The sequence below is a fragment of the Tiliqua scincoides genome, chromosome 7 (genome assembly GCF_035046505.1).
Source record: "Tiliqua scincoides isolate rTilSci1 chromosome 7, rTilSci1.hap2, whole genome shotgun sequence".
NCBI classification, from domain to species: domain Eukaryota; kingdom Metazoa; phylum Chordata; class Lepidosauria; order Squamata; family Scincidae; genus Tiliqua; species Tiliqua scincoides.
In genome coordinates this window covers 4,405,783-4,431,563 of record NC_089827.1, presented here as the reverse complement: position 1 = coordinate 4,431,563, position 25,781 = coordinate 4,405,783, and the positions used below count along the sequence as shown (strand labels likewise).

Genomic DNA, 25,781 nt, shown 5'->3' with positions numbered 1-25,781 from the left:
TATCTATTCTGCTGCATCACTGCTTATTAGACTTGCTTATTGTTTCCCTTCTACATTTTGATTTGGTTTTCTTGACCCTTTCGTCTCCATTGCTGGGCTGTTGCTAACGTTAGCTGCAGAGCAGTCAAGCTGTGTTTTTTTTGTTTCTCAAGTAGTCCTTTGGTCATTAACCAAATATAATGGTCTACCAGACAGCACAATACAGGCTGCATCCTCTTGCAGCCTGACAAGGTCTTTTGTGTGCTTGCCAGAAAACATTTTAAAAAGGGAATGGCTCAGTGTTGGCTCTCGAGTATACAGACCTCCCTCTATGAGCAGGTACTTAGTTTTCTTTTTTAGAAGCTACATACAAATATAGCACTTGTGAGTCTTATTCAGCATTTCTGTTTTATTTTTTCAGTATCATACATCTGTAATATTCAGTAAAATTAAAATTGAGTGTTGGAAGGGTTAGGACAGACAAAAGAAAATATTTCTTTACTCAACGTGTGGTCTGTCTGTGGAACTCCTTGCCGCAGGATGTGGTGATGGCATCTGGCCTGGATGCCTTTAAAAGGGGATTGGACAAGTATCTGGAGGAAAAATCCATTATGGGTTACAAGCCATGATGTGTATGTGCAACCTCCTGATTTTAGAAATGGGCTATGTCAGAATGCCAATGCAAGGGAGGGCACCAGAATGAGGTTTCTTGTTATCTGGTGTGCTCCCTCGGGCATTTGGTGGGCCGCTGTGAGATACAGGAAGCTGGACTAGATGGGCCTATGGCCTGATCCAGTGGGGCTACTCTTATGCTAATACTCGCTTCAAGTATTCAGCACCAAACATCATTCAGTCCAAATAACCCTAAAGCACTATAAAAGTCTTACCACTCTTTACTACTTAACAGTCCCTTATTAGCCGATATTAGTGAATCTCAGCAGTTCCCACACTGTGGGTCCATGGCCTACCCGTGGATCACAACCCGATTTTTGGTGGGTCACAACACTAACAAGGCAGATTAGGCTATGTGCATCAGGGGTTAAACAACCAGCTACTTGGAGAGAGCACTGCTGTCCATCACCATTATAGCCACAGAGGCTTGAGCAGTGAAACTTTTTTTTAGGTGGGACCTGATGCTTAAAAGTTTCAGAACCACTAGATTAAATTTTTAGGAATTTGGCACTAAATAGTCAAGGGTAACAGAGTACAATAGCACCACGCCATTCTATTCCACATCACTACAAGCGATGGACCAAGTTTCCATTACGAGGGCAATGTTTTCAAGCCCGGATTATAAAAGGCTGCCTTGCAGAGCAGTCCAAAGAAATTGCATGTTAACAAATTCCCCCCTCCCTCCCACTTTTTAAACTTTAATTCAATTGTTTCCATTACACTGACATTCCATTTCTTTTTTCTCACGGAAGCTCACACAAGGAGGTGGAATGTCAGATGTACAGAGAGGACCAGGACATTCAACAAAACTATTCCGCAAACACTGAGCGCTTAAATTCTCTGCTGTACTAAGCTCACTTCTACTACTAGCCTGCAAATGAAAGAAAATGTGAAGACATCTAAAAACTCTGCAGAGATGCTTACATTAATGAACCATTTTAGAAATGTGAAGACATCTAAAAACTCTGCAGAGATGCTTACATTAATGAACCATTTTAGAAATGGAAATAAAAATTACTTGAGTTCTGACTCCTATTACCAGGTTTACATCATTTTTTTCCTTCTGTGAAATAACTCATTTCTATCATTTCATTCATTTTCCTGTCTTTCAGCTGGTCAGTCGGCCAGCCAGCTTTTATTCAGTGTTGTATGTTTAATACTCCCTTCCATAAAAAGCTCCAAGCCAAACTTCACAGGGAAAAATGTTCCTTCATGTTTATTGTTGACTGTTTCAACAGACTGAACAGAAGCTGCACTGTTTAAAACAGAAGGTAGACTGTTCACGCAAAGGCTGAATTGCCATGAGTCAGTAAAAACCAAACTAGTCAGCAGTAAAATGCCACTTCATTCCAGGATCACACAAAATAGTACAGACAGAAAATTATACACTTGCCCATACTGTATTTGGGGCAGTTACATTTTAACATTCCTAAGTAGCAACCTAGCAGATCAGAACCATGCAAATTGCTGCTCCTCACTAACTACACACTACATCACTTTCAGGAAGAGTTGGGAGTGGTACGCACAGCAGAAAAAAAGAACTTGCAATTCATTTTTGCAGTTGCTCAGCAGAAGACAGCACTGGCTTGTCAGCAACTCTTGCCTTCTTCACCATAAAACACTGATTTTCCAGCCTTTTTCATCTCACGGCACACTGACAAGGCACAAAAATTGTCCTGCAATTGTGAGCAGCTTCGGTACCCAGCTTGGCTTGGGCAACCTGGCCAGTGCTGACTGGGTAGTGAAGAGGGACACGAAGTGGAACCAACTACTGCCTGCATTTATTGAATTCCAATCTGCCTCCCAAGGCATTGCTCTTCCATCTAGGTGAAAACGACCTCTGCCACAGGACGCTGTTGTCCTTGAAGCTGCAGGTTTGGCAGGATTTGAATGTGATAGAGTCCTGGGTCCCAGGGATTTATATCCTTTGGTCCAGTTTGTTACCAAGAAGGGTTTGAAGAGGGGCTAGGTATCCCTGTATATTGGATGCCACCAGGTGGAAGCTTAACGCTTACCTGGGGAAGGTTTTTGTCAGGATGGGATGGGAGATTATTCCACATCCAAACATACAATATGCCCGACCTGAGTGTTTCAGGGCTGATGGAGTGCACTTATCTCCTATTGGTTCTGTTGATTTTATTTTTGATTTGCAGCAGGGTCTACGGAGTTTGCTACTCCATTTGGGTGGTGGGGGTCAAGTGCTAGGCTGATTCCCCCATGTGGCAGGTGTTGTGTGCAGGTTCTGAAAGGCAGTTCAGGATAGCTGGTGTCCATCTTGAGACAGCAAAGTTGATGGGTGAGCCAGAGTCAGTCAAATGTTGATTGTTCAGCTTAGAGAGGCAGGCTGGCAAGGCCTACAGCCTTCGGTGCAAACCAGCTGTCTTGACATCACCTTGGGTCTAGAGTGATCAGCTTTGAGGCAGATGGCACATCCATGGTTAGCAAAGGGGAAACAGATGACCAGCGCCTTTCCTCCAGCTTAGATACCGCATGACAGGGGAATTGAGTTAGGCCCTGCTGCAAAAAAAATTTCTGTATTGGATTCAAATAAAGTGGTCCTAGGTTAAATCCACAGCATCTGTCTCACGTCATTTCCTGGTGGGTGCAAGGGCAATACAGTGGTTATATAGTGCTTAGGTGGTTACCTGTTTCATACAGAGGGGGAAAAAATTAGAGGGAATATTGATGGCAAGGAATAGCATTTTAAAAATAACCCCTGCAAGGGTCAACCTTTTTAAGGGAGGTTTCTTTCTTGGAGAAGCCGAAGTAGGAAGGCAACTCTTTAAACAGTTGCCGAATTAATTCTCAGTGGAGGAACTTACAAAGGCATAAAGAGAAGTTTATAGTACAGGGTGACCCAAAAAAAACAGAACCCACAAATCTTTGAATAAAACTGTCAATTTTTCATCTTTTTTCTTTCTGGGTATACAAGTCGACTTTGTGCATGAAATATTGGAACAATAATCTTCCCCAATATGTGTTGGTCAACCAAGGAAAAGACATTTCTTGAAATTTACTGGACCTTTGTAGGATTTAATAAAATTTTTATGGGTTCTGTTTTTTTTGGGTCACCCTGTATTAAAAACTGTGCAAGGACAAACCTGTGAGTAGGCATAATTTGATGGTAGAATGAATACTTTACAGGTAGAAGGACCCTAGTCTTGGTGACTGCTATCTGCTATTAAAAGCTCTCAAGAAGAAGGGCTAGGAAAGACCTGTGCCCGATATTGAGGAGACCCACTGATAATCAATAGTTTGACTGAACATAAGACAGCTTCACATGCACGCCTCTTTTTCATTTGCCCAAGGAAAGAGTGGTGTTGGAAACGAGTGTCTCTGTTCCAGCTGAGCTAATGCCAATGTGAGGAAAGCAATTCTTCTGTATGTTCTCAGAGACCAAAATAAGCTCCCCACCCTTGCTGGAGGGTTCTTCTATTTCACAAGAGAATTGGGAATACACAGTTGAAAACCTAAGATAGCCTACACTGTTCAGTAGCTATACATGGCCTTCTTCTCAGCCCCTTGGAAATAAAAGTAATAAGAGTACTGAAGCACATATATGTTCATCACTTACATGTCGATGCTATTAAATGGAACTGGAACTACCATATTGGTGGTCTGGCAGAAGTATCATTGCCAAATTTCAAAATCAAGGAGCATCAGAGCCATCAGATCTAATTTGCAGAGGTCTCCCAAAAGTAAAATATAGGCTCTCTTATATATTGTCACCTTCGGAAGGGGGTTTTACATATTATGAAGTAATATGCACAAATTAGTTCCATAGTTCATCTACTTCTGCTGCAGCTTCATAAAAAGGAGCCTGTTGGGTTTTACTTGTACAAGCTCTTGATGTGAAAATGGTGGGCACGTCTCATCTCTGCAAACTCACTTACATACGTATTTCACACCAGGAATGTGATGAAGCAAAGCACTGCAATCCCTTGCACCCTCACCTGCCACTTCAATTCATTGTACAAAGCTGCCCTAAGGGGGGAAAACAAAACTGGAAACCCTAAGCGATTTACTATTTTTTTTCTTCCCCAAGTTTGTGGTTTACATAAAACTCGATAAAACATCAGACACCTGTTGAACCATATGAGCACCTATACTATAATTCCAGGCATCTTGTAGTCAACTCCAGATGGGCTGATTTCATAAACAGGGCCCTCTCGGTTGTGGCACCACGACTCTGGAAACAGCTGCCAGAAGACCCAAGAACAGCCTCTCATTATTTGGTTTCCAGTGATGTTTGAAGATCCAATCTGTTTTGCTTGGCCGTTGAGGAGGAAGATACTCGTTAACTTTTAATCTGCTTTTATATTTTTTTACAGCTATGCTACAAGTTAATCTGCTCTTTTATTGTGGTTATCTTAAAAATTGTTTTAATGGGTGTTTTTTTGTTGTTGTTGTTTGTTTTTGCTTTATTCTGATGTTTTTATCATTTATATGTATATATTCTGTGTACCCTACTTAGGGTTTTTTTGGGGTTTTTTTTTTAGAAAAGTGGCATAGACACCTTTTAAATAATTAAATAAATAAATAATATGCGCATTCAGAGAAGACGGGACCAGACTGAACAGATGGCAGGTTAGCCCAGTACTGGAAGCCCAGTAACAGACAACCAACCCAAGGAAAGAAATCTCTCTCTTACAATGGTATGGAGAAATTGTCTCAAATGTGTGGTGAACTGATCCACATGGATGGCAAACCTTATTATAACAGTCTCCACCTGTTAACACTTTAAAGCACCCCCCTCATGGCAGTCATGATAACTGCCTCCCTGGGGGATGGATGTAAATAATACAGATTTATTTATCTAATGCCAGATATACACAGTACTTTGTAAACGTGACTGTTAAAAAAGTGTGGAATTATCAACTTCACAGAAGGTTCACGTGCAACAGCTGGGGAGGAGGCCAAATGAAGTTGGTTATTCTGGTGCATCCTAAGTGGTAGATTTCATGCAGCAGAGAGCAGTTATTTTCTCATAATGGGCGGAACAATTCTTTCCTTATTCGCCCAGCTGCAGCCGGTTCTGTGCTCTGCCAGTCTCCCTCAGCTCCAGTTCATCACACAAAGCAGAAACACCTGATCCTAGAGCCTTGTCTGTCCACTGAATGCCTTGCTGATGTTCCTTGGGGACAGAGGAGAAAAGGTCTGTCTCAGGCTAGCTTTTGAAGGGTCAAAACCCATTTCTTTGTTTGGCCTGAATTAAATCAGCCTCCTTAAATCGTTTTCCTTGACAAGAGAGTGGTTCCAAATCATGCATTTCCCAGCTGTGAGAAAATCATTAAATGCATATTACTTCTGGCCTGGTTGTACAGTGGAGCCCACAGAAACACCAGGAATAGAAGGAGGGCAACATTTTGTTGAGAGTCTCAGATTTACTTTTAAAAGTGATGTTTTGCAGAATCAATCTCTAAAAAAAGGGATAACAAAATGGATAAACCCAGTGCAAGTGTTGATGTTATGAACAATCCAAAAGAGAATTGTAAGCATTTTATTAAAAGTGGGTTTTGTGCCACAATCACAGGTAGGCTAGCCTGACAAGAACTTTACAAAGTGAAACCTTATCTTTTTCCCCACCAAGCTATCCATTTGATTTTTCTCCCTTGCAAAATCAAACAGAAGGTGCAAATTGTGAACTCTATTATGAGAAAACTCTACACACCTAGGTGAATAATTTAAGAATCAGAAGGAAAGCAACAACAAAGAATCCAGAGGCCAGAAGGATACAAGGTAATAATGTTCATTTTTAAAGGGTTGACAGCAACTACTTGCCAGAAACTGGTGGCAAATAGGCTTTGGAAGGCCACCAGTAAAGTCCTGATTATGCACTCCTTGGAAGCTAGTGGCGTAGTAGACCACAGTTTGAGACTCTTTCTTCCCCCTATTTCTCTAGAAAGCCCACCAGCTTTCAGGCTTTCTGCTATTTCCACGTGATCCTCTCTGCTGAAGAATCTATGCAGCACAAATTATCATCTGTCCTTCTTGAAATAGAATGGCATTGATTCACGTACTGCATGCAGTACAAATTTCTTCCCAGCTTTGCTACTGGCTAATGAGCCCATTTGTTTTCTTTCCCACCGTTTCTAAGCGAATGCCATCTTATCGCTGTCAGTCTAATTTATCAATTTTAATTTGCTTCTGCCATCTGAAATCACTCCCCTTTTTTGTCTCATCTAAATCTACAAATTTGTTTATCATACCCTCACCTCAGTTAATTTCCAACTTTAAAGCCTGAAACCTGAACACTATAATTTGACACTTGTAGGGACAAGATTGTATGACAGAGAAAAAGGAAAGAACAAAGAAGGGTTACGAGAGTCTGAAATTCATTTCATTACCTTAAGAGTCATTTCTTAGAGGTGATCCACTGGAGTCACAAACGCATAAATAATATTTATGTAAAAATACGGAGACAGAGAGTCCCATATACATGACCAAACTTCACTATTATAGATGACCAAAGGAAAAGAAGTCCCCTCCCTTTTGAGAATCTAAGAAGCCAGTATTCTTACTATGTAACTCTTATAAACACAAGAAGCTGCCTTACTCCTAGTCATGCTGCTGATCCAGTTAGACCAGGGGGTCAAACATAAAGACCGTGGGCCAAATGCAGCCCCCAAAAGCAATTTATTCAGACCCCATTAAAATTGGGCTCTCCCAACATGATAACTGGGTTTTCTCATATTTTGAAAATATGGACAAGATTTGCCTATTTTCTCTTCTGTCATTTGTAGATAATGAGCTTCTCTGTGAGAACAAAGTGCTTATTTTGAGCCATCATCTGCTTAATGAGGTCACTTCTGAACCTCAGCAAGCACCACGAATGCTAACTTCGGCCCTCTGTATGAAACGTATTTGACATCCCTGAACTAGACCATTATTTCAACTTTTGAAAGTGACGGTCACTTTCCAAGGGCACAAGTAGAAGAATCTTTTATTCTTTTTAGGAGATGCCAAGAATTCTATCTGAAAGCTTATGCACATAAAGTATGTGCTGTACCCACTAATCTATGGCACTCTTTTTAATTCAAAAGTGCATCCGCTTAAAAAAAACTCTCTAGTCCAATGAATAAATGAGGGGGGATACTGTATCCATAATATCTGGTTCATGGGGGTCTGGATAGTCATTGGTGAAAAAAAAGATACTGAACTAGAAGGACCTTTATTACTGTAAGTAGGGAGGGAGACAGCATGTTAATCAGATAATGTTCTTTCTCATTTCCGCACATAGTAGCAAGAACAAGATCACCTTGTTGCAGCAACTTCAGGCACAGCAAACGTATGAAGAGAAATACACACTGACTTCCTTGAGCCACAGAACTTGCTCCCTTTGCACATTACCAAAACTTGAACAGCGTTTGGAAATACTGTTTCAGAAGTTTGTCACTCCTCTTATGCTTTTGTCACTCATCCTAAGCTTTCAAAATAGAATCATTTCATCCCTCCCAGATGAAAGGGAGGGCACCAGGATGAGGTCTCTTGTTATCTGGTGTGTTCCCTGGGGCAACTGGTGAGCCGCTGTGTGATGCAGGAAGCTGGACTAGATGGGCCTATGGCCTGATCCAGTGAGGCTGTTCTGATGTTCTTAACTACAATTACCAGGAAGCCTTGCAGGTCTCTTGTTATCTGGTGTGCTCCCTGGGGCATTTGGTGGGCCGCTGTGACATACAGAAAGCTGGACTAGATGGGCCTATGGCCTGATCCAGTGGGGCTGTTCTTATGTTCTTAACTACAATTCCCAGGAGGCCTTGCAGGTCTCTTGTTATCTGGTGTGCTCCCTGGGGCATGTGGTGGGCCGCTGTGACATACAGAAAGCTGGACTAGATGGGCCTATGGCCTGATCCAGTGGGGCTGTTCTTATGTTCTTAACTACAATTACCAGGAAGCCTTGCAGGTCTCTTGTTATCTGGTGTGCTCCCTGGGGCATTTGGTGGGCCGCTGTGACATACAGAAAGCTGGACTAGATGGGCCTATGGCCTGATCCAGTGGGGCTGTTCTTATGTTCTTAACTACAATTCCCAGGAGGCCTTGCAGGTCTCTTGTTGTCTGGTGTGCTCCCTGGGCATTTGGTGGGCCGCTGTGAGATACAGGAAGCTGGACTAGATGGGCCTGTGGCCTGATCCAGTGGGGCTGTTCTTATGTTCATTTTACAATCACGCACAACCACTAAGTCCTTCATGGTAACGAGACATGAAAACCAGGCTAAGAAAGAGAAGTAGGGTGATCTAGACCAGGGGTTCCCAAATCCCGGCCCAGGGATCAGATGCGGCCCGCAGCAAGCCTCTATCCAGCCTGCAGCCAGCCTCTGATTCTCAAAGAGCCTCTGGCCCAGTTGACCAAACACAACCAGAATTGTGCTTGTGGGGTGGGGGAATGGGGATCCATTTAAGTGTGTGCTTTATTTTTTGGGCTGTGTTGGTGCTTGGAGAAGTCCTGGACATTTGAGCCCATTCATTTATTCATTCATCTAAGTTCCATCTCTAATGTACGTATTTAAATTTTATATTTAATTTTTTCCCCAGCCCTTGACACTGGGCCAGATATTTGATGCAGACCTTCTGCTGAAAAGTTCAGAAAACCCTGATCTAGATGACTGACTTTCAACCTTTTTTCATCTCACAGCACACTGACAGGTGCTAAAATTGTCCAAAAACTGATAGTGTGCCTTGACAAGGCACACTGCACTGCCGGTGGTTGGGGTCACATCCCCCGATAGCCCTACGAATAAGTGACCCTCCACCAAGCTTCCATGGTGCACCCGTGAACCATTTGCAGCACACCAATGTGCCACAGCATACTAGTTGAAAATTGCTGGTATAAACTTGTTGAATTTCCCCAAGTCAAATAAGCATTGCACAAATAAAAAGAGCAGATCCTGATTTTGTTGAAAAAATAGCAAAAAGACACCAGAAGGTTCAAGCTCAATGTATAAACCTGCCTGGCAAAGCAATATCCCTTTTTTCCCCTTTTTGGAACCAATCCATGATTGACAGCAGGATACCAATTCTTTTCTGACTCCACACCTATTTTAGCTGCAGACAGGAGATTCAGCATTAATTATTATATGTTTCTTTCATCTCTTATATTAGAAAACCCTATTTGGTTCATCATAAAACAAAATAGTCAGGTAATTAATAATATTGAGAATTCCATCTCCCTCCCCCTCACTGCAAGGACACTCCAATTCAAAAAGGCATGTGAGCAATCTACCTTGGAGGAAACTGTACATTTCCAACATGAATAACTCTATTGAGAGATGTTGGCAACCTTCAGTCTCGAAAGACTCTGGTATCGCGCTCTGAATGGTGGTTCTGGAACAGCGTCTAGTGTGGCTGAAAAGGCCAATTCGGGAGTGACCATCCCTTCCACATTGGGAGCAAGTGCAGTCTGTCCCTGGTCTGTCTCCCTGGCTATGGGCCTTCCTTCTTTACCACTTAGCCTCAGACTGTTGGCCAAGTCTGAGGCTAAGAGGCAAAGAAGGAAGGCCCATAGCCAGGGAGACAGACCAGGGACAGACTGCACTTGAGATAGTACATAACTTTAGAGCTGAAATATAAAGGCAGTATACAAATACCAGTATTATTATTATTTAGTTATAAATGACAACTTTCTTCATTAACCAGAATTAGTCTTTGTCAAATTCTTACACATAACACAGGGCTACAAAAAAAAGTTTTTTTAAGTTGCTAAGGACGTTTGAACGAATTAATATTTTACATAGGAACTGATTCTGATTATATTCTGATTACACACAACTGTTACCCTGCACATGCCTGATCTTGTCTGATCTTGGAAGCTAAGCAGGGTCAGGCCTGGTTAGTACTTTGATGGGAGACCGCCTGGGAATACCGGGTGCTGTAGGCTTATACCATAGTCTTTTGAGACTGAAGGTTGCCAACCAGGAGTCTAAGCTTTAAAGGAGAGCAGGGAGGAACAACAGATGCCTTTAAAAAGTATGGAACTGGACAGTCGTTAGATGGAACAGGTGGTTGAATTAGGTAATTGGGGGCATGAGGATATCAATCAGTGAGCTGATTAGCTAGGATTTCCTGGGTTAGAAAGTCTCTGGGTATATATATCATCCCCTTCCTCTCTGCATTCAGATGGGAGTGGGTGTTTGTAGAAGCCAGATTTTAACCTAAATTTCCCAGGCTTAGGGTTCCACACTCCCATATCTGAAGAAACCACGTGAGAAACAAGGAAAGGAGGTGGGTGATCCACTTTCTGCTCACTTTTAGCAGGCATAAAACTGATCAATGCAGGATTCATCCATAGTAGACTGGAGGGAGGCAGTGGCGTCAGCGGCATCGGGATGAAGGGTACACTGAATCTGCCATCCTCCTGCCACCCCCTCACCCACACCATAATCTTCTGCCAATGCAACCAACATCACCTCACCGAATGGACAGACTGACCCCAATAGTCTGTCAAAAGAACATATTAATGTAACACGGAGCAGACGAAGACCCCAAGGTCGGTAAGGTAAAAAAAAAAGATGCTGCCAAGTTGTAAAACTATCCACAGCTGGCATATTGCCATGACAATAAGCCACAGGGCTCATATTATTAAAGCAACTACAGATTGGGTGAATAAACTCCAGGACATAAGAACAGCCCCATTGGATCAGGCCATAGGCCCATCTAGTCCAGCTTCCTGTATCTCACAGCGGCCCACCAAATGCCCCAGGGAGCACACCAGATAACAAGAGACCTGCATCCTGGTGCCCCCCTTGCATCTGGCATTCTGACATAGCCCATTTCTAAAATCAGGAGGTTGCGCATACACATCACGGCTTGTAACCCGTAATGGATTTTTCCTCCAGAAACCTGTCCAATCCCCTTTTAAAGGCGCCCCGGCCAGACACCATCACCACATCCTGTGGCAAGGAGTTCCACAGACCGACCACACGCTGAGTAAAGAAATATTTTCTTTTGTCTATCCTAACCCGCCCAACACTCAATTTTAGTGGATTTCCCCTGGTTCTGGTGTTATGTGAGAGTGTAAAGAGCATTTCTCTATCCACTCTGTCCATCCCCTGCATAATTTTGTATGTCTCAATCATGCCCCCCCCCTCAGGCGTCTCTTTTCTAGGCTGAAGAGGCCCAAACACCGTAGCCTTTCCTCATAAGGAAGGTGCCCCAGCCCAGTAATCATCTTAATCGCTCTCTTTTGCACCTTTTCCATTTCCACTATGTCTTTTTTGAGATGCGGCAACCAGAACTGGACACAATACTCCAGTTGTGGCCTTACCATCGATTTGTACAACAGCATTATAATATTAGCTGTTTTGTTCTCAATACCTTTCCTAATGATCCCAAGCATAGAATTGGCCTTCTTCACTGCCGCTGCACTTTGGGCCGACACTTTCATCGACCTGTCCACCACTACCCCAAAATCTCTCTCCTGATCTGTTACAGGTCAGAACTCATCAGCCTATTCTTTGGGCAATTTATAGAGAGAGATGCCTTTTATGCTTTGAACCAGTCTTTGCCTGCAGGATATTAAAATCCATCATGTAACACTGTTGCAAATGAAACCTGGCAGGAAATGGAGGGTACATGTAGTCCTAATACCTGTGTATCCTCAATTCACCCCCACGACAAGCTGGCATACTAGAACAAAGGAAAGATGACACAACAGGAACCATCACAAGTATTTATTAAAATTACCTTTTCTTACTTCCCATTCGTAACTCTGTAGCTTAAGTCCAACTCTTGCGATTTTGGAAATAGACTTAATGCTGCAAGCCAAGCAAAGCCTGGGTAAAGTAGCTATGGAGGACAGACTGTTTCCCATGCAGCAAATCCCCCCTCTCCATGTCGCTGAAATGGTCCAATGGAAAGGCAGAGGCCAATACGGTTGGTTCCAGCGGCGTCGCAGGAGTTGCCAGAACGTGACTGTGTTCAGCCATGAACTGCCTCAGGGACTCCGGCTCCGGATTTTGCCTCCAGGTTGACTCCTGAAGCCTTTTCCATAACTGGATGTAGCCACAAGGCAGTGGAGATTTGGGATCAGAGTTTTCCTTCTCTCAGATGAGCTGCCTTCCCAGGCTAACGAGTCCCATCTACCCGGTGGCTGTTTAGTCGCCTCTTACGACAAGTACAGCCAAACTGAGGGCCTATTCTTATCCCCCAGCCCCCAGGGGTATTGATATCTAAGCGCTTGGTTTCTGGTACAGCGCAAAATGTGTATAAGAGACTCTACCTCGCCTAAACTACAACTACAAGAATGTTCTTCCCTGTGGGCATTTCTAAACCTGCCAAGTAAATCATTAGAAGGCATCACATTACAGCATGCCAATGTGAAAGCCCTCCTCGCAAGGGGGCAATCTAAAAGGGTCAAATACTTTGGCTGTTGACCAAATGTACTTTTGAGTTGCAAGTTCAAGGGAGAGCATTTTTTGTGTGTGTTGCACCCAAGGTCTCTTGCCTTTCTATATCAGTTAACCTAGCTGTCAATAGCCCAATGGTGGCCTCAAGAGTGGAAGCACCTTGTAAATCTGCCTCAAGACCCATCTGTTGAATTTTCTAATCTAATAAAAGGGCTAGGCATGGAGTTAACAATGAATCAGCCAACAGACCATTTAATAGCAGACTCAGTTCTGCCACTGAAAACACATTCCTGGGCTGAAATGAACAGCCCCGAATTAAGTATATGCTTAACTGCCTCCACCACTATTTTTCTCTACAGTTGATGGACATAAAGCAGTGGTTTTCAAACATTTTTAGACTGCTGACTCCCTTGACCTACTGGGAAAATGGCCTTGGCTCCCTATTAGAGCTACAATCCTATACATTGTATAGGGTGACAGGTTTCTATCCCATACATTGTATAGGGTAGCAGGTTTTTTACAAGGATTCCACAACTCCCCTGGCTACTTTCCACAGCTCCCCAAGGTGCCATGGCTCACAGTTTGAGAATCACTGGACATAAAAACCATTTACCTAAAAACCATTTACTAAAAAAAGTAAATTCTATTCAATAAGCCTGAAGTTAATCTATCCCTACTGCGTCCATATCCTAAACACAGAAGAAAGACACAGAGAGAAAAACTTTATTTGAGAACTCCTTTTCTGTCCCCCACCCTGTAAGTTACCAAACAGACAACAAATGGATCAAACTGATCCTGCTGGGTCTCCAGAAGGAAATTTCTCCAGCAAAATTAGAATTCTGAGCCTTTCCTTTTTTTTCCTCTACACCTTTGGAAAGGGACAGCAGATGGAAGTGAGAAAGCCACCTGGACTGTAGTCTTTGAATTTGTTAATGAGCTCCAAGCATCATATTTATACATTGACACCTATAAACAACAAAAGAAACAGTGGGGCCTTACAACACAAAGTTCACTTAAAATTGTCCCGCAACAGTTGTGGCATGCTGATCTGAATACATTGTTTTTCACCAAAGTACATTTTTATATTTACTTTTAAAATTAGGATTGTGTGTTTCTTCAGCCTTTGATCTAAGCCTCCAAACATGCTCTTGAAGCAGGCTTGGAGCTCCAGCCATCATTCCCCCCCTTGCCACAGAACATGAGAAAAATCACACAAAACTAATAATAATGTTTCTCCCTGAGATTCTGGTACTGCCAGGTTTCAACATTACATCACTTGTTTACAAAAATGACTGCCACAAGACTTTTGCAATTGTTCAACTGGATTCAGAAAATCAAGGACACAACAAGGAAATTCTGTTGGGGATAAGTGGCCCAAAGCTGTACAGTTCTTGATGTCATTCCCCTGCACACAACTCCTTAGAAAGGCTGTGTGTCATTTGGCTCTTGATTTTTTGAAGCTGTTGTATTGGGAGGGGGGGTCTGAAATGTTGACCACCCCATTCTACAACACAGAAAAAGAGTGGTGGATTGAAAATGCATGCTAGTATCTCGTTCAACAGTTCTCAGCTTGTCACATCAAACTTCCTACATCAAGAAAATAACTCTGAATATCTCCCTAGCAGATATTCAGCAAGGAGACTGGTTCTCAGACAAGAAACCCAGTAGGAACAGAAAAGATGAACCTACAGCACATTGCAGAAACCACTGTGCCATATGAAGTCTTAAAAGTACGAATTCTATCAAACCATTTTTATACAATCTTGAGGTCCTCAAATGCAGCAAGGTTAGCTTTCCTCTGGAGCCATCCTTCAGGGAGTTCTCAGTTGCAGCTCAGCGTTTGCTCCACAAAATGCCTGCGTTAGCTAATTTGTGAAATGAAGCACTGCTCAGCTCTCTTTCCTAATGCTGGAGAGATTAAGTAATCTTTTCCCAAGCTTTGAGTACATTCTAGAAAGCTACTCATTACCTCTGGACTTTTCTTTCCCTTTATTTACTCAAAAGAAAAGGCACATTGAGGCAAATATCCTTACCATTTGGATTCCAACTTTTTAAAAAAGACCATTTATCTTCAAAAATCAAACCTAGAATTTGTATCCAAAAAAGAATAGATAAGAGGCCAATTCTTCTGTAGGGATAATACCCAAAAGTTATCTCAGGCTTTAAGACCATGATGCTATTTTTTTGAGACAAAATTATTAACATCTACAAAATGTACAAATGGTACCCATACTACAAAATAAATAAATAAACAAACCCATGGAATTGGCCGTAATTTTTAAATAGAGCTTGAGAAGCAATAAGAAATCTGCCACAAAATATTTCTCTTTCAAATGAACCCCTCCCCATGTGGGACAGACGCCACTGTACTACATCATCTTTTATCAGGGAAGGATGAAGCATGTACACATCAGGTTGTACATATCTCCATTTAATAATGCAAAGATGTAGCGCAATTGTACCATCATGCCAATCCTGATTGAGTGTGTTGGGGTAACCCACTGAAGTGTTGGGGGCTTAGTAAGCCTGTGGTTTATTAAGAGTGTATTGTTTTATGTAATGCCAATAAAGGTTCCTGAATCTGAATCAAATGAACCACATAAGACCAACAGCACTACTTTCAGGACACATGAAAGTTTATTGCATACATCTCTCCAGTTGTATTTCTTAACTGGTATGCATTTTGACAATTGCTTCTTGACAAAACAATCACATCCACCTCTTGAATGCTCATATCAACAGTTTCTTCTAAATGTGGAACACAGAGGCAAGTCTAGTCAGAAAGACACTGTCAGTCTTAAGAGCACTTTGTAGCTCTTAAAGGAAATACATCTATCATAAACTTCTAATCACGCTTGGCGGAGGGGAGAACCATAACATACCAAACACACAATGGCAAAAATGTTGTGTCATTTCCAAGCTACAATCTGGGCCTCCCTATAGAGCCAATACAAAGGCCTATCCTTTTCAGATTGAGTGTCCCTTGCTATCTTCCATCTATGCAGTCTTCCCTTGTTTAATGTCATTGCTATGGTGACACCTTTGGAATCTAATTCAACAGCCATTCATGCTGTGGGTAACTCAATGGATTTACATCAATGCCTGGAAGACTAGACTCTGGGGATCAAGTGCAGCTTTTAAAATATAAAATAAGAGAAACTGTAGTTGAGTAGAAAAGTTGGAAACAGAAACTGATGGGGATATCTGGAGATGTTGACATATACTGAGCACTTCACTCCACAACACCCTTTCCACCAAATTCAGGTATAGCAGAAGGGATGCTAAACTGGAGTCTGGGATCAGTAACTGAATATACAGGTTGTGAATCCCTTATCCGAAGTGCTAAGGACAGAAACATTTTGGATATCAGATTTTTCCATATTTTGGAATACTTGCATATACATAATGAGAGATACTGGGAATGGGGCCCAAGTCTAAACACAAAATTCATTTATGTTTCATATATAGCCCTTATATACATAGCCTGAAAGTAATGTTATACAATATTTTTGATACTTTTGTGCATGAAACAAGGTTTTTACATGAAACATAGTTTGTGATTTTTATTTCTTTAGGCAAAAAAAAATGTAAAAAATGTCAAGCTGGTGCTCAAAAAAGTTACATATTTCTGAATACTCCATATTTCAGAATTCCAGATAAGGGATGCCCAACCTGTATATTCAGTCATAAGAAGATAGAGACACTGCAGGTAAGGTGATCACCTTTCTCACTCTGGCTGCTCTGGACAGCGTTGCAATCACCCAGAAGAATCAGGCTCACTATTTTAGAGTGCTGCTAGATTCAGCTCTGTCACCAGAAGTCCATGCGGTATCTGTGGTTCAAAGTTTAACCAGCCGAGGTTGGTGTGTCACTTCCAACTCCTCCGATGCGATTGTTTACATTCTAGTAATCACTGCAATGCATTACGTATTGGGAGGCAGCTTTGAAGACCTCTTAGAAACTTCAGTTAATCAAGAACACAGATGATAGGTTGTTAATTAGTATTAGCCAAAAGAGAACACATCTCACTGGCTGTTAAAACAGCTACAATGACTCAGGGAAACTCAGGTTGAAGCTTTAGCCAGAAGTGCATTCACCTAACTCCAACTGCAACTGCAACTCCTAATGCCAACTGCACCCTTATCTGAAAAAGGCATATCTGGCCACAGTTTACAGTCTAGTTACATTGTGGTTGGACTACTACAATGTGCTCTACATGGGGCTGCCCTTGCAGATGAGCCAGAAGGATCAGTTGGTACAAAACACAGCAGTGTCCTTTCAGGAGTCCCTTGGTCTGACCACATTATGCCAATCCTTTGCCAAGTTCACCAGCTGCCGCTGTATTTTCAGGCTCAATTCAAGGACTGGTGATGACATTTGAAGCCCTACATGGCTTGGGACTCAGACACCTAAAGGACTACTTTCTCCCAGATAAAACTGCCCATTCACTTCATTCAGCATTACAGGCCTTGCTCGTCATTGGCGCACATACAGCCGGTGAGAGTACAAGACAGGATCTTCTCAGCCGCTACACCAAGATTACAGAATTCTCTTCCTGGGGATGCCTGGGAGGGCCAATCACTGCCCATGATTAAAAATCCATTTATGTAGGTTAGTATTCCATCAATACTTTCTTTTTTGGCCTCAGTTCTTGGGTGTTTTTCAATTGTGTGTATGTCTGTGCCTCCCTTCTTATGTACTTTGGTTTTGTGTTTTTGGTTATTTTGTTTTAATGCTTATTTTAAACTATGTTGTCACCCTTGTGGTTCCTGTAGAAACAGAAGGTCTAGAACAAAATATTTTAAATAAGTAAAAAGTTACAGTCTACAATAGAATTAGATTGCTGCTTCAGCACTAAATCCCACAGAGATTTAATTCCTTTTGAACAAGTCACAGGATGACATATGCAAATCCCTTCTCCACTGACTGATCAATAGCCTGTTGATCCAAGTACGTGTTCACAAATGATACTCAGAAAGAACAGGATTTGAAAACCCTAGATTTGTAAATTTAAAAAAAAACAGCAACAGCTATCAGGTGTACTCAAGTATCTACGGTTTCAGTTAACCATGGTTCCATGGATACCAAGAATGCCCTTTAAAAAGATGGTGAAAATAAAGGACAACATGAAAAATAGCTTTGTTTACCTCAGTGCAGCAAAACCACTGCATTTTCAGGGCTGCAGGCAGTCTTCCAAGCTGGATAGGAAGCTGGAGCTTTATTTCTGAATAAAGAAAGATTTTCTTTCGTCTGCTCTAATTCTCCCTTCACTCAGTTTTAGTGGATGACCCCTAGTTCTGGTGTTCCATAAGAGGGGAAAAAACATCCCTCTAGCCACCCCCTGCATAATTTTGTTATCTAAAGTGAAGGAAGCTAGAATCATTTCAAAAAAGCTTTACGATCATTGTCACAAACTATGTTGTTACTGTATAGGAAGTCAGTATGCTAGAAAGATGCAAAACTGAAAATATACAGAACGTTTCAAGTTACTATACTATCATCTCTGGCAGAATATTAAATATTGACAGTGGAAAAACAGAGCACATGACGGAGAAAGAACAGTACAGTAATGACAGGTGAATTAATCTGATGGGGCAAAAGTGCACTTAGAAGACTAAAATCAGAAGAAAAGCATACTGTTAGAAGACCGCAATTAAAATATATTTATTGTAGGTAAAGGAACAAGCCATTGCTGAAGAGCATCCCTTCGCACCCACACAAAGAGAACCGCTATAGGATTCTCTGCTCCAGAAGTAGTGGAAGCCTCTGATACTTCAAAACTACTTACTACTACTACTGCTGCTGCTGCAAAACTGTGAGTCAAGTATTTCTTTTGGAACCTTAGCTGCCTCTGCTCTTCTCTGTGTTTATCAATAGCAGCAATACCTGTATATTTATTCAGGTAGTCATCCTGAACCAAAGAAATACAACTTCGCTTATCTTTAAAAAATATGATCAAAAGAGTCAACTGCTTTGCAAAATAAAATATTTGAACAGGAAGTAATCTGTTGGAATTCATAAAGAAATACAGGTTGGGCATCCCTTATCTTGAATTCCAAAATATGAAGCATTTCGAAATACAAAACTTTTCTGAGAACCAACATGACTTGTTTTTTCTTTTTACTTTTTTACCTAAAGAAACAAAATCACAAACTCTGTTTAATGCATAAACCTTGTTTCATGCAAAATTTTATTTAAAATATTGCATAAAATAACCTTCAGGATATGTGTATAAGGTGTATAAATGAATGAATAAATGAATTTGTGTTTAGACAGGCCTCATCCCCAGGATTTCTCATTATGTATATATTCCTAAATATGGCAAAATTCAATATCCAACATGGGGAAGGCTAGGAGAGGGCATAACAGAGGTGTTTCAGAGTGGGGCATGGGCGGGCAGGTCAGGACCAACTTCCAGCACTTAGGCCAGATCCTAACCCCCCTACCAAGCAGCCCAGCATTACACTGGGCTGCTCAGATCCACACCAGCAATTTTGCTGGTACAGATTTGAGTAAACCCATTGAGGTGCCTGGGGTATTACTCAGGGTAAGGGAACAGAAGTCCCCTTACTCTGAGTTGCATTCCTTCCACCTTCAAACCTGCATTGGATACAGCACAGGCCAACTGGCTGGGCTGTGAAGCACATAAGCAAAAGTATACTGGGCCCTCTGTATGGACAGGGGATCTGTTCCAGGAACCCCCATGCATTTCTGTAGATAATGAAATCCATGGAAGGGCCTCACAAACCTCCAAGATGCAACCGGAAGTGTCTTCCAGTAGTGTCCAGAAGCTCCTTTGAGGCCCTCCAGATGCGGGCTTGGCATCCACGCGGAGTCAAATCTGCAGGAGCCAACCCCACAGATAAGGAGGGGGCTGACTAGTTGAGTGAATCCATTTGAAGATATTGAGAGTAGGGCTTACTAGCTTTCTGTTGAGAAATTCTCAGAAAATAACAGGATTTTAATTTATTTATTTTTTGTGGCTGCTAATAAAATTTAATTCCTGAACTATGTTAGTTAAGGAGGATAAATCTAAGCAATAAGATCACTGATGGGCCTGCAGAGACTTTGACCAAGATCATCCTTTTGTTCATACTGCTCTGTATTGATGCAGAATTTGTATATCAGTAAGCTGCTTTTCCAAACCTTCACACAGTACTATCCCATCTAACATGATGTAGTCGGAGGGAAGATGTTCCAATTTTCCCAATTATTGCAGCCCTTAAGCTATCAGCTTGCACACCATTATTCTAGAACAGTGTGCGTAATTATGGGGTAGTGAATGGTGCACCAGATATTCCTGTTGAGTGAAGCATGAAAGCCCCAAAAGGCTTTTGGCAAATAATCTTAGCAACGAATGTCAAATTCCCCAGAACAATAGTCATTCACTGTAGTCATTCGCTAATGTAAGAGAGGCTTAAAAACGACAACTTGATGATGAGCTACAGCTTCAACTAAAAGGTTTGCTATTTCCTCTGTGTCTTTGATCCTGCCCAATTCTCAGTCATTAATGTTTTCAGTTACCTGTAATAAAAATTGCTCTTATGTTATCTGGACATTTAAAATACAGATGACAGCTTTGGCGAATAATACTTGCTTTCAGTCCAGAAACTAGAGATTTGCTACATGCTAAATACAGGTGTCCCCAGGAATCTGCAGGGGATTTGTGGGAGATAGTTCCCTCCCCCCTCCCCAGTACCAGAAACCACAGATAAGGGAACCATAGCTCTACAGCCCATTACCTTTATTTAAGTTTATAACAGTTGTGTGACGTGTCTCCTGATTTAACCCAGGGGTGACAAAATTTTCATCCTTGAGTCTCCTGTCATCTGTGGGATGACTAGGTCCAGGAGCCCTAAAGCTGAAAGATTGATCGCCCCTGCTTCAACCAAACAAGCAGTCACGCAGCCTCTTGTAAATACTGAATGTCTCCTGCTTTAAGAGACAAGCAAGCAGATAGGCTAGAAGGGAGAGTGAACATTAACTTCCTGTTTCCTGCTTCCAGTTAACATTCATTTCCCCTTCCAGACTGCCTGCTGCTTAAAGCAAGAGACACACAATAATCGCAAGAGTAAACAAAGAAATTTTAACATAAATAGGAATCCCTGCTCCAGTTCACACAGCAACGGAGTATAGAATGGAGTAAGAGACATATTGATACAGTTGCCTCCACTGCCACTACACGAATGATTTTCAACCAGTGTGCAGTGACACACTGGTTTGCTGTGAATGGTCCACAGGTGTGCTGTGGGAGTTTGAGGGGAGGGTTACTAGGGGTCATTGGGAGCCCCCCACCAGCAGTACAGCATGCCTTCTCAATTGTCAAAAAACTGATGGAGTGCCTTGTCAGTGTGTCGTGAGATGAAAAAGGTTGAAAATTGCTGCACTACATCAAGTCCCAAACTTACAAAGACATTGGGGGGGGTCAGCACAACATCAGCAGCAGATGTGGGGTGGGGGGCAGCACCAACCACCTCCTTCCAGCCTTCCTGCAAGCGGCACCAGTCTCCTACCCACCCCTTCCTCCACGCACACTCTTGCATGGATGAAATGTGAACAGCACGAAGTTCCATATTCTCTCCTCTGTTCAAAGAATATGGGTAGAGGAAGGGGTCAGATCCAGAAGCTGCACTCCAATCCAAGGCCTGTCCAGGCTTACACAAAGGTGAATTTACGTAAATTGAGACTTAAATAATTTGGGGACCTGCTGCATTACAACTATAACTACTGCCCAATTACAGTGTAAGAAACATCCTTTATGGGGTCTAAGATAAATGCACATGAATAAGTGACATGATGAATGTGACTTCACACCACTAAAAAAAATTAAACCTTACTGTTTTCACTGAGTTTCATCTCACTGTTCACTGGGTGTTGCCTTTTCATGCTCTAGTCTAGAAGGACTGCTAAACTCCCTTGCAATAAAAGCATAATGAGAAGTCAGTAACCTAATCACCCCAAGCCCTCTGCATCCATCATACTAGGTGCCTGTCCAGTCTCGTGAATGCATACGAACATAACAGCTCTCCACATCACCAGTGAAAACTAAATCTGTCTCTTATAAAAATGATGTTCCAGCTGCAGCAAATTCCACAAGGAATTTCATTCATTCTCAAGATCATTATTTCATACAACTAAAGCCCAGCTAAAGCCAGACTCCAAAGAACTCTATTTCTTTGCAGCATGTGATGCATTTTGTACATCTACAATGTCACACTGCAAGTCCCATCCAGCACTGAAGGGCAACAAAGTGGCTGTACAAGCTGATATAAGTGAATGTTTAGAGCAGGAACTAGGAAGGTTTGTTGCAATTATCTAAATGCTTTTAATTGAATAAGTAAACACTTTGATAATAAAGGTCCCAATTGCAAACTCTTAAATTTATTAATCTGGTATTAGAAAAGTTTGCAAGCATTATACTTGCATCACCTCAAATTCTGCAGTTAAATTAAAGCTTGCTTAGCGTAGCGAATCCTGGAAAAGAAGAAGTACACAAAAATCTACAGCAGGGGTATCAAACTAATTTTAAACCAAGGGACGAATAGCATTTATGATGTCTGCTGAGGGCTGGAAGTGATGTCATTAGGCAGGAAATGATGTCATTAAACAGGTCATAACCAAAAATAAGCACTTTTTCTCACTTAGGACCTCATTAGCTGCAAATGACAGAAGAGAAAATTTGCAAATCTTGATCATATTTCAGATATGGGAGAGCCTAATTTTCATATGGGCTGCCCTTTCAGAAGTAATAGCACTGCTTAGCAGATGAGAGCCTGAGGGCCAGATAAAGAGCTTCCACGGGCTGCATCCGGCCCCCCGGACCTTATGTTTAACACCCCTGATCTACAGCGTAGGCACACACAGGATCGAGATTTACAATGCAATCATATGCAGGTCTATTCAGAAGTTAGCTCTACTGAGTTCAATGGGATTTACTATCAGGTAAGTGTGTATACAGGACTGAAGCCTTACAGTAATTTCATCAATTATCTATGGCAGTAACTGGGTCAATTTTGACAATCTCTTATTCTAGCACCATTACAGTACCAGACTTCCCATGCACATTGGAAACACCAAAATAATTCTAATAATAAATAATTGGAAACACCAAAATAATTAAATGTTTCAATTCTGTTTGTCTGAAGACTTTCAAAAAGAAGCTTGTGAACACAGGGAAATTTCTTTGGTGTCAGGGAAGTACAATAAATTGCTGGCAAAAAAAAGTAGCAGTGAGCAGGTTTCTTCCTATGCTTCATTAACTTTTTAGCCCAGTAGCATGATGTTGCAATTTTCCATCCATGAGAAAAAAAACTCACGTATTCACTCCCTGGTTCTTTTTTTTTCACAACTCCAGCCAGCCAACCCAGTTACAGTCAATTAGCCAATCCAGGGCTGCAACAACAAAGGCAACAGCAGCATCTACCCAGCACAGTAGCCTCTAGAACACAACTGAGCATAGCACATGCAATGTTTTCAAACATAACATTCCACGCACTGTGTGCTCAAGTGCTTGATGTTTAAACTCCACCACTGGAGTCTTATTCACCCTCTTGAGCACACAGCCGCAAACCAGGCCAAGGATCTTAATAGTGTGTTCCCACTCACCCCCCCAAAATGATACACCAGAGAAAGCAGCACACACACATACAAACAACCCGGTTTTTCCAGCCACAGCTAATACATCATTAAACACTTGAGATTAAATATGCAAGATCTGAAGGAAACCAAATTCCTGGATGCAACAGCTGCAAGCAAGACCTTTTCCTGGACAAAGAGCAGCTAATAAGACTGCAGTGGTTCCCAAACTTTGGGACCCACTGGTGGTCACAACCCGATTTTTGGTGGGTCCCCAAATGATGAGGGAAAGATCAGATAACTAATTGCCTCAAGCCCTGAGACTGTTCAGGAATCAGATACTGTGGCTGCTAATTACCCTGCAAAGAGCTCAGCTCTTGCAGTTTGCAAGGATGTGTAAATATAGGGAGCAAAATGTTTGAGGGTCTTCTTCTGGTTAATATAAATAAATAATTATTTCTTTCTCATTTTTTAAAAGTCTGGCAAACCTAGGTGGGTCCTGATAGAGTGTCATTTTAAGAAGCGGGTCCTGGCACTAAAAAGTTTGGGAACCACTGATCACACCAGCCCTCATGCATATGTATTTCCTAGGCCTCTACATAGGATGAGAGCAAAGAGAGGAAATAATGTTTGCTTTCTTCTTCCCCAGCCTTACAACAACCTCTCTACCAAGAAGGGCAATCCACCATCCCTCCTGGTTCTCTGAGCCCTGGCAGGCCCTGGGTTTGCAATGCCGCTTCCAGCAGCACCAGCTCCCTGATCATGAACCCCCTTACCTGAGCCAGAGGGCTGTTGGCAACCAGAGGTGGAAGCCGAACTGCACCAGTGGTGTAGTGGGGGGGGGGGCAAAGCACTACGTTCTGTAGGGCACACACACACCCCCTCAGCATCAGTAGCACAGCCAGAGAAGGGCAAAGCACTAAGTTTTGCATGGCGCGTGCCCCCCTTGGCACCAGTGGCATAGACGGGGGGGGGCAAAGCACTACATTTCCCAGGGAGCCTCACCGCAGCATGCAAGCGCGCCCCCCTTCAGAGCCATTCCAGGTGGGGGAGCCAAACAAATGGCTCCAAAGGGGAGAGATCGCTTGCAAACTGCGGAGAGGCTCCCTGCAAAACTTAGTGCTTTGCCCCCCCCCGGCTACGCCACTGCCTGGCACCGTCTCGGGCCTGCCGCCAGCCAGGAGTCTTTCTCCTCCCCTCCCCCAGCCCAGCAAGGCTGCCATCCTCTCCCCACTTACTCCACTTACCTGGGAGTAAGCCCCGTTGACTCTAATGGGACTTGCTTCCGAGCAGGCTTGGGCTGCCAGACCCCCGCCCCGCCCGCCCCGCGGGGAAGCGCCTGTGCCCGGGGAAGGACTCACCTGACGGCCACCCGCACCGAGCTCTCGTCCGCCGACATGGCTCCGCAGCCGGGGGAGAGCCTGCGAGTGCGCGGACGGCGTTCCCAAGCCGGGCTCCGGGGGAGGCTGCAGGGCGCGGAGGGGGCCGCCTCACCGCCTCCTCCTCGCGCACCTTCGCCGCTCTCCAGCCATGTTAGGCGGCTGGCCGGGGGGAGAGGTGGCGGCGGTGGCGCGCTCGGCTCTGCTCTGCTCTGCTCTGCGCTCCTCCCACTCCGGGCGCAGGGAGCGAGTGGCCCCCGCCTTGCCCTCCCGCTCACCCCTTCCCCGGCCGGGCACAGCAGCGCCTCCCCCCGCTGCGCACTTGCGCCTTTGCGCGCGCCCGGCAGCACCTCTCCAGCCGCAATGCGCAACCGCGCCCCTTCTGGGCGGGCAGGCGACGCCTCCCTCAGCCGGCCGCGGGGGGGCACCAAGCGGGGGGGCACGTGCCGGCCTGCTGCTCGCGCGCGCGCGCGCGCGCACCTGGGCACAGCAGCCTCCCTGGCGCGCGCTCTCCAGCGTCTCCACAAGCCCCTTCACCTGGCCAGGCTCGCCTTTCCCCTCAAGGGGGAGCTGCTGAGGAGCCTGCCTCGTGCCACCTGCTGGGTGGGGAGGGGAGGCAGGGGAGGCAGAGCCTCCCCACTGGAGTCTTCCAAAAGCACCCACCGTGTGAGGCACTCGCAAGCAGCACATGGGTCACCATTTTCGTGGGCTCACACAGCGGCAGCGCTTGTTGAAGGACTCCGGTGGGGTGGGGACATCCCTGAGGGGGGCAAGGGGTGCGTAGCCCTGGGCGCCAGGCTTGGGGGACGGCACCACGCTCCCGTCTGGTCCCCCGG

The 25,781-nt window shown here is 43.5% G+C and overlaps 1 protein-coding gene across 4 annotated transcripts in view; it reads right to left on the bottom strand.

Moving 5' to 3' along the window:
* KIF21A (kinesin family member 21A) overlaps window positions 1-24,972 on the bottom strand; it is a 107,754-nt gene extending 82,782 nt beyond the window's left edge. For all 4 annotated transcript variants that reach the window (XM_066633127.1, XM_066633129.1, XM_066633128.1 and 1 more), the window contains exon 1: window positions 24,928-24,972. In XM_066633127.1, coding sequence (XP_066489224.1) covers window positions 24,928-24,965 — 38 coding nt within the window. In that variant the 5' untranslated portion in view covers window positions 24,966-24,972. The remainder of the gene's footprint in view (window positions 1-24,927) is intronic.
* Between the last annotated feature and the right edge of the window lie 809 nt (window positions 24,973-25,781).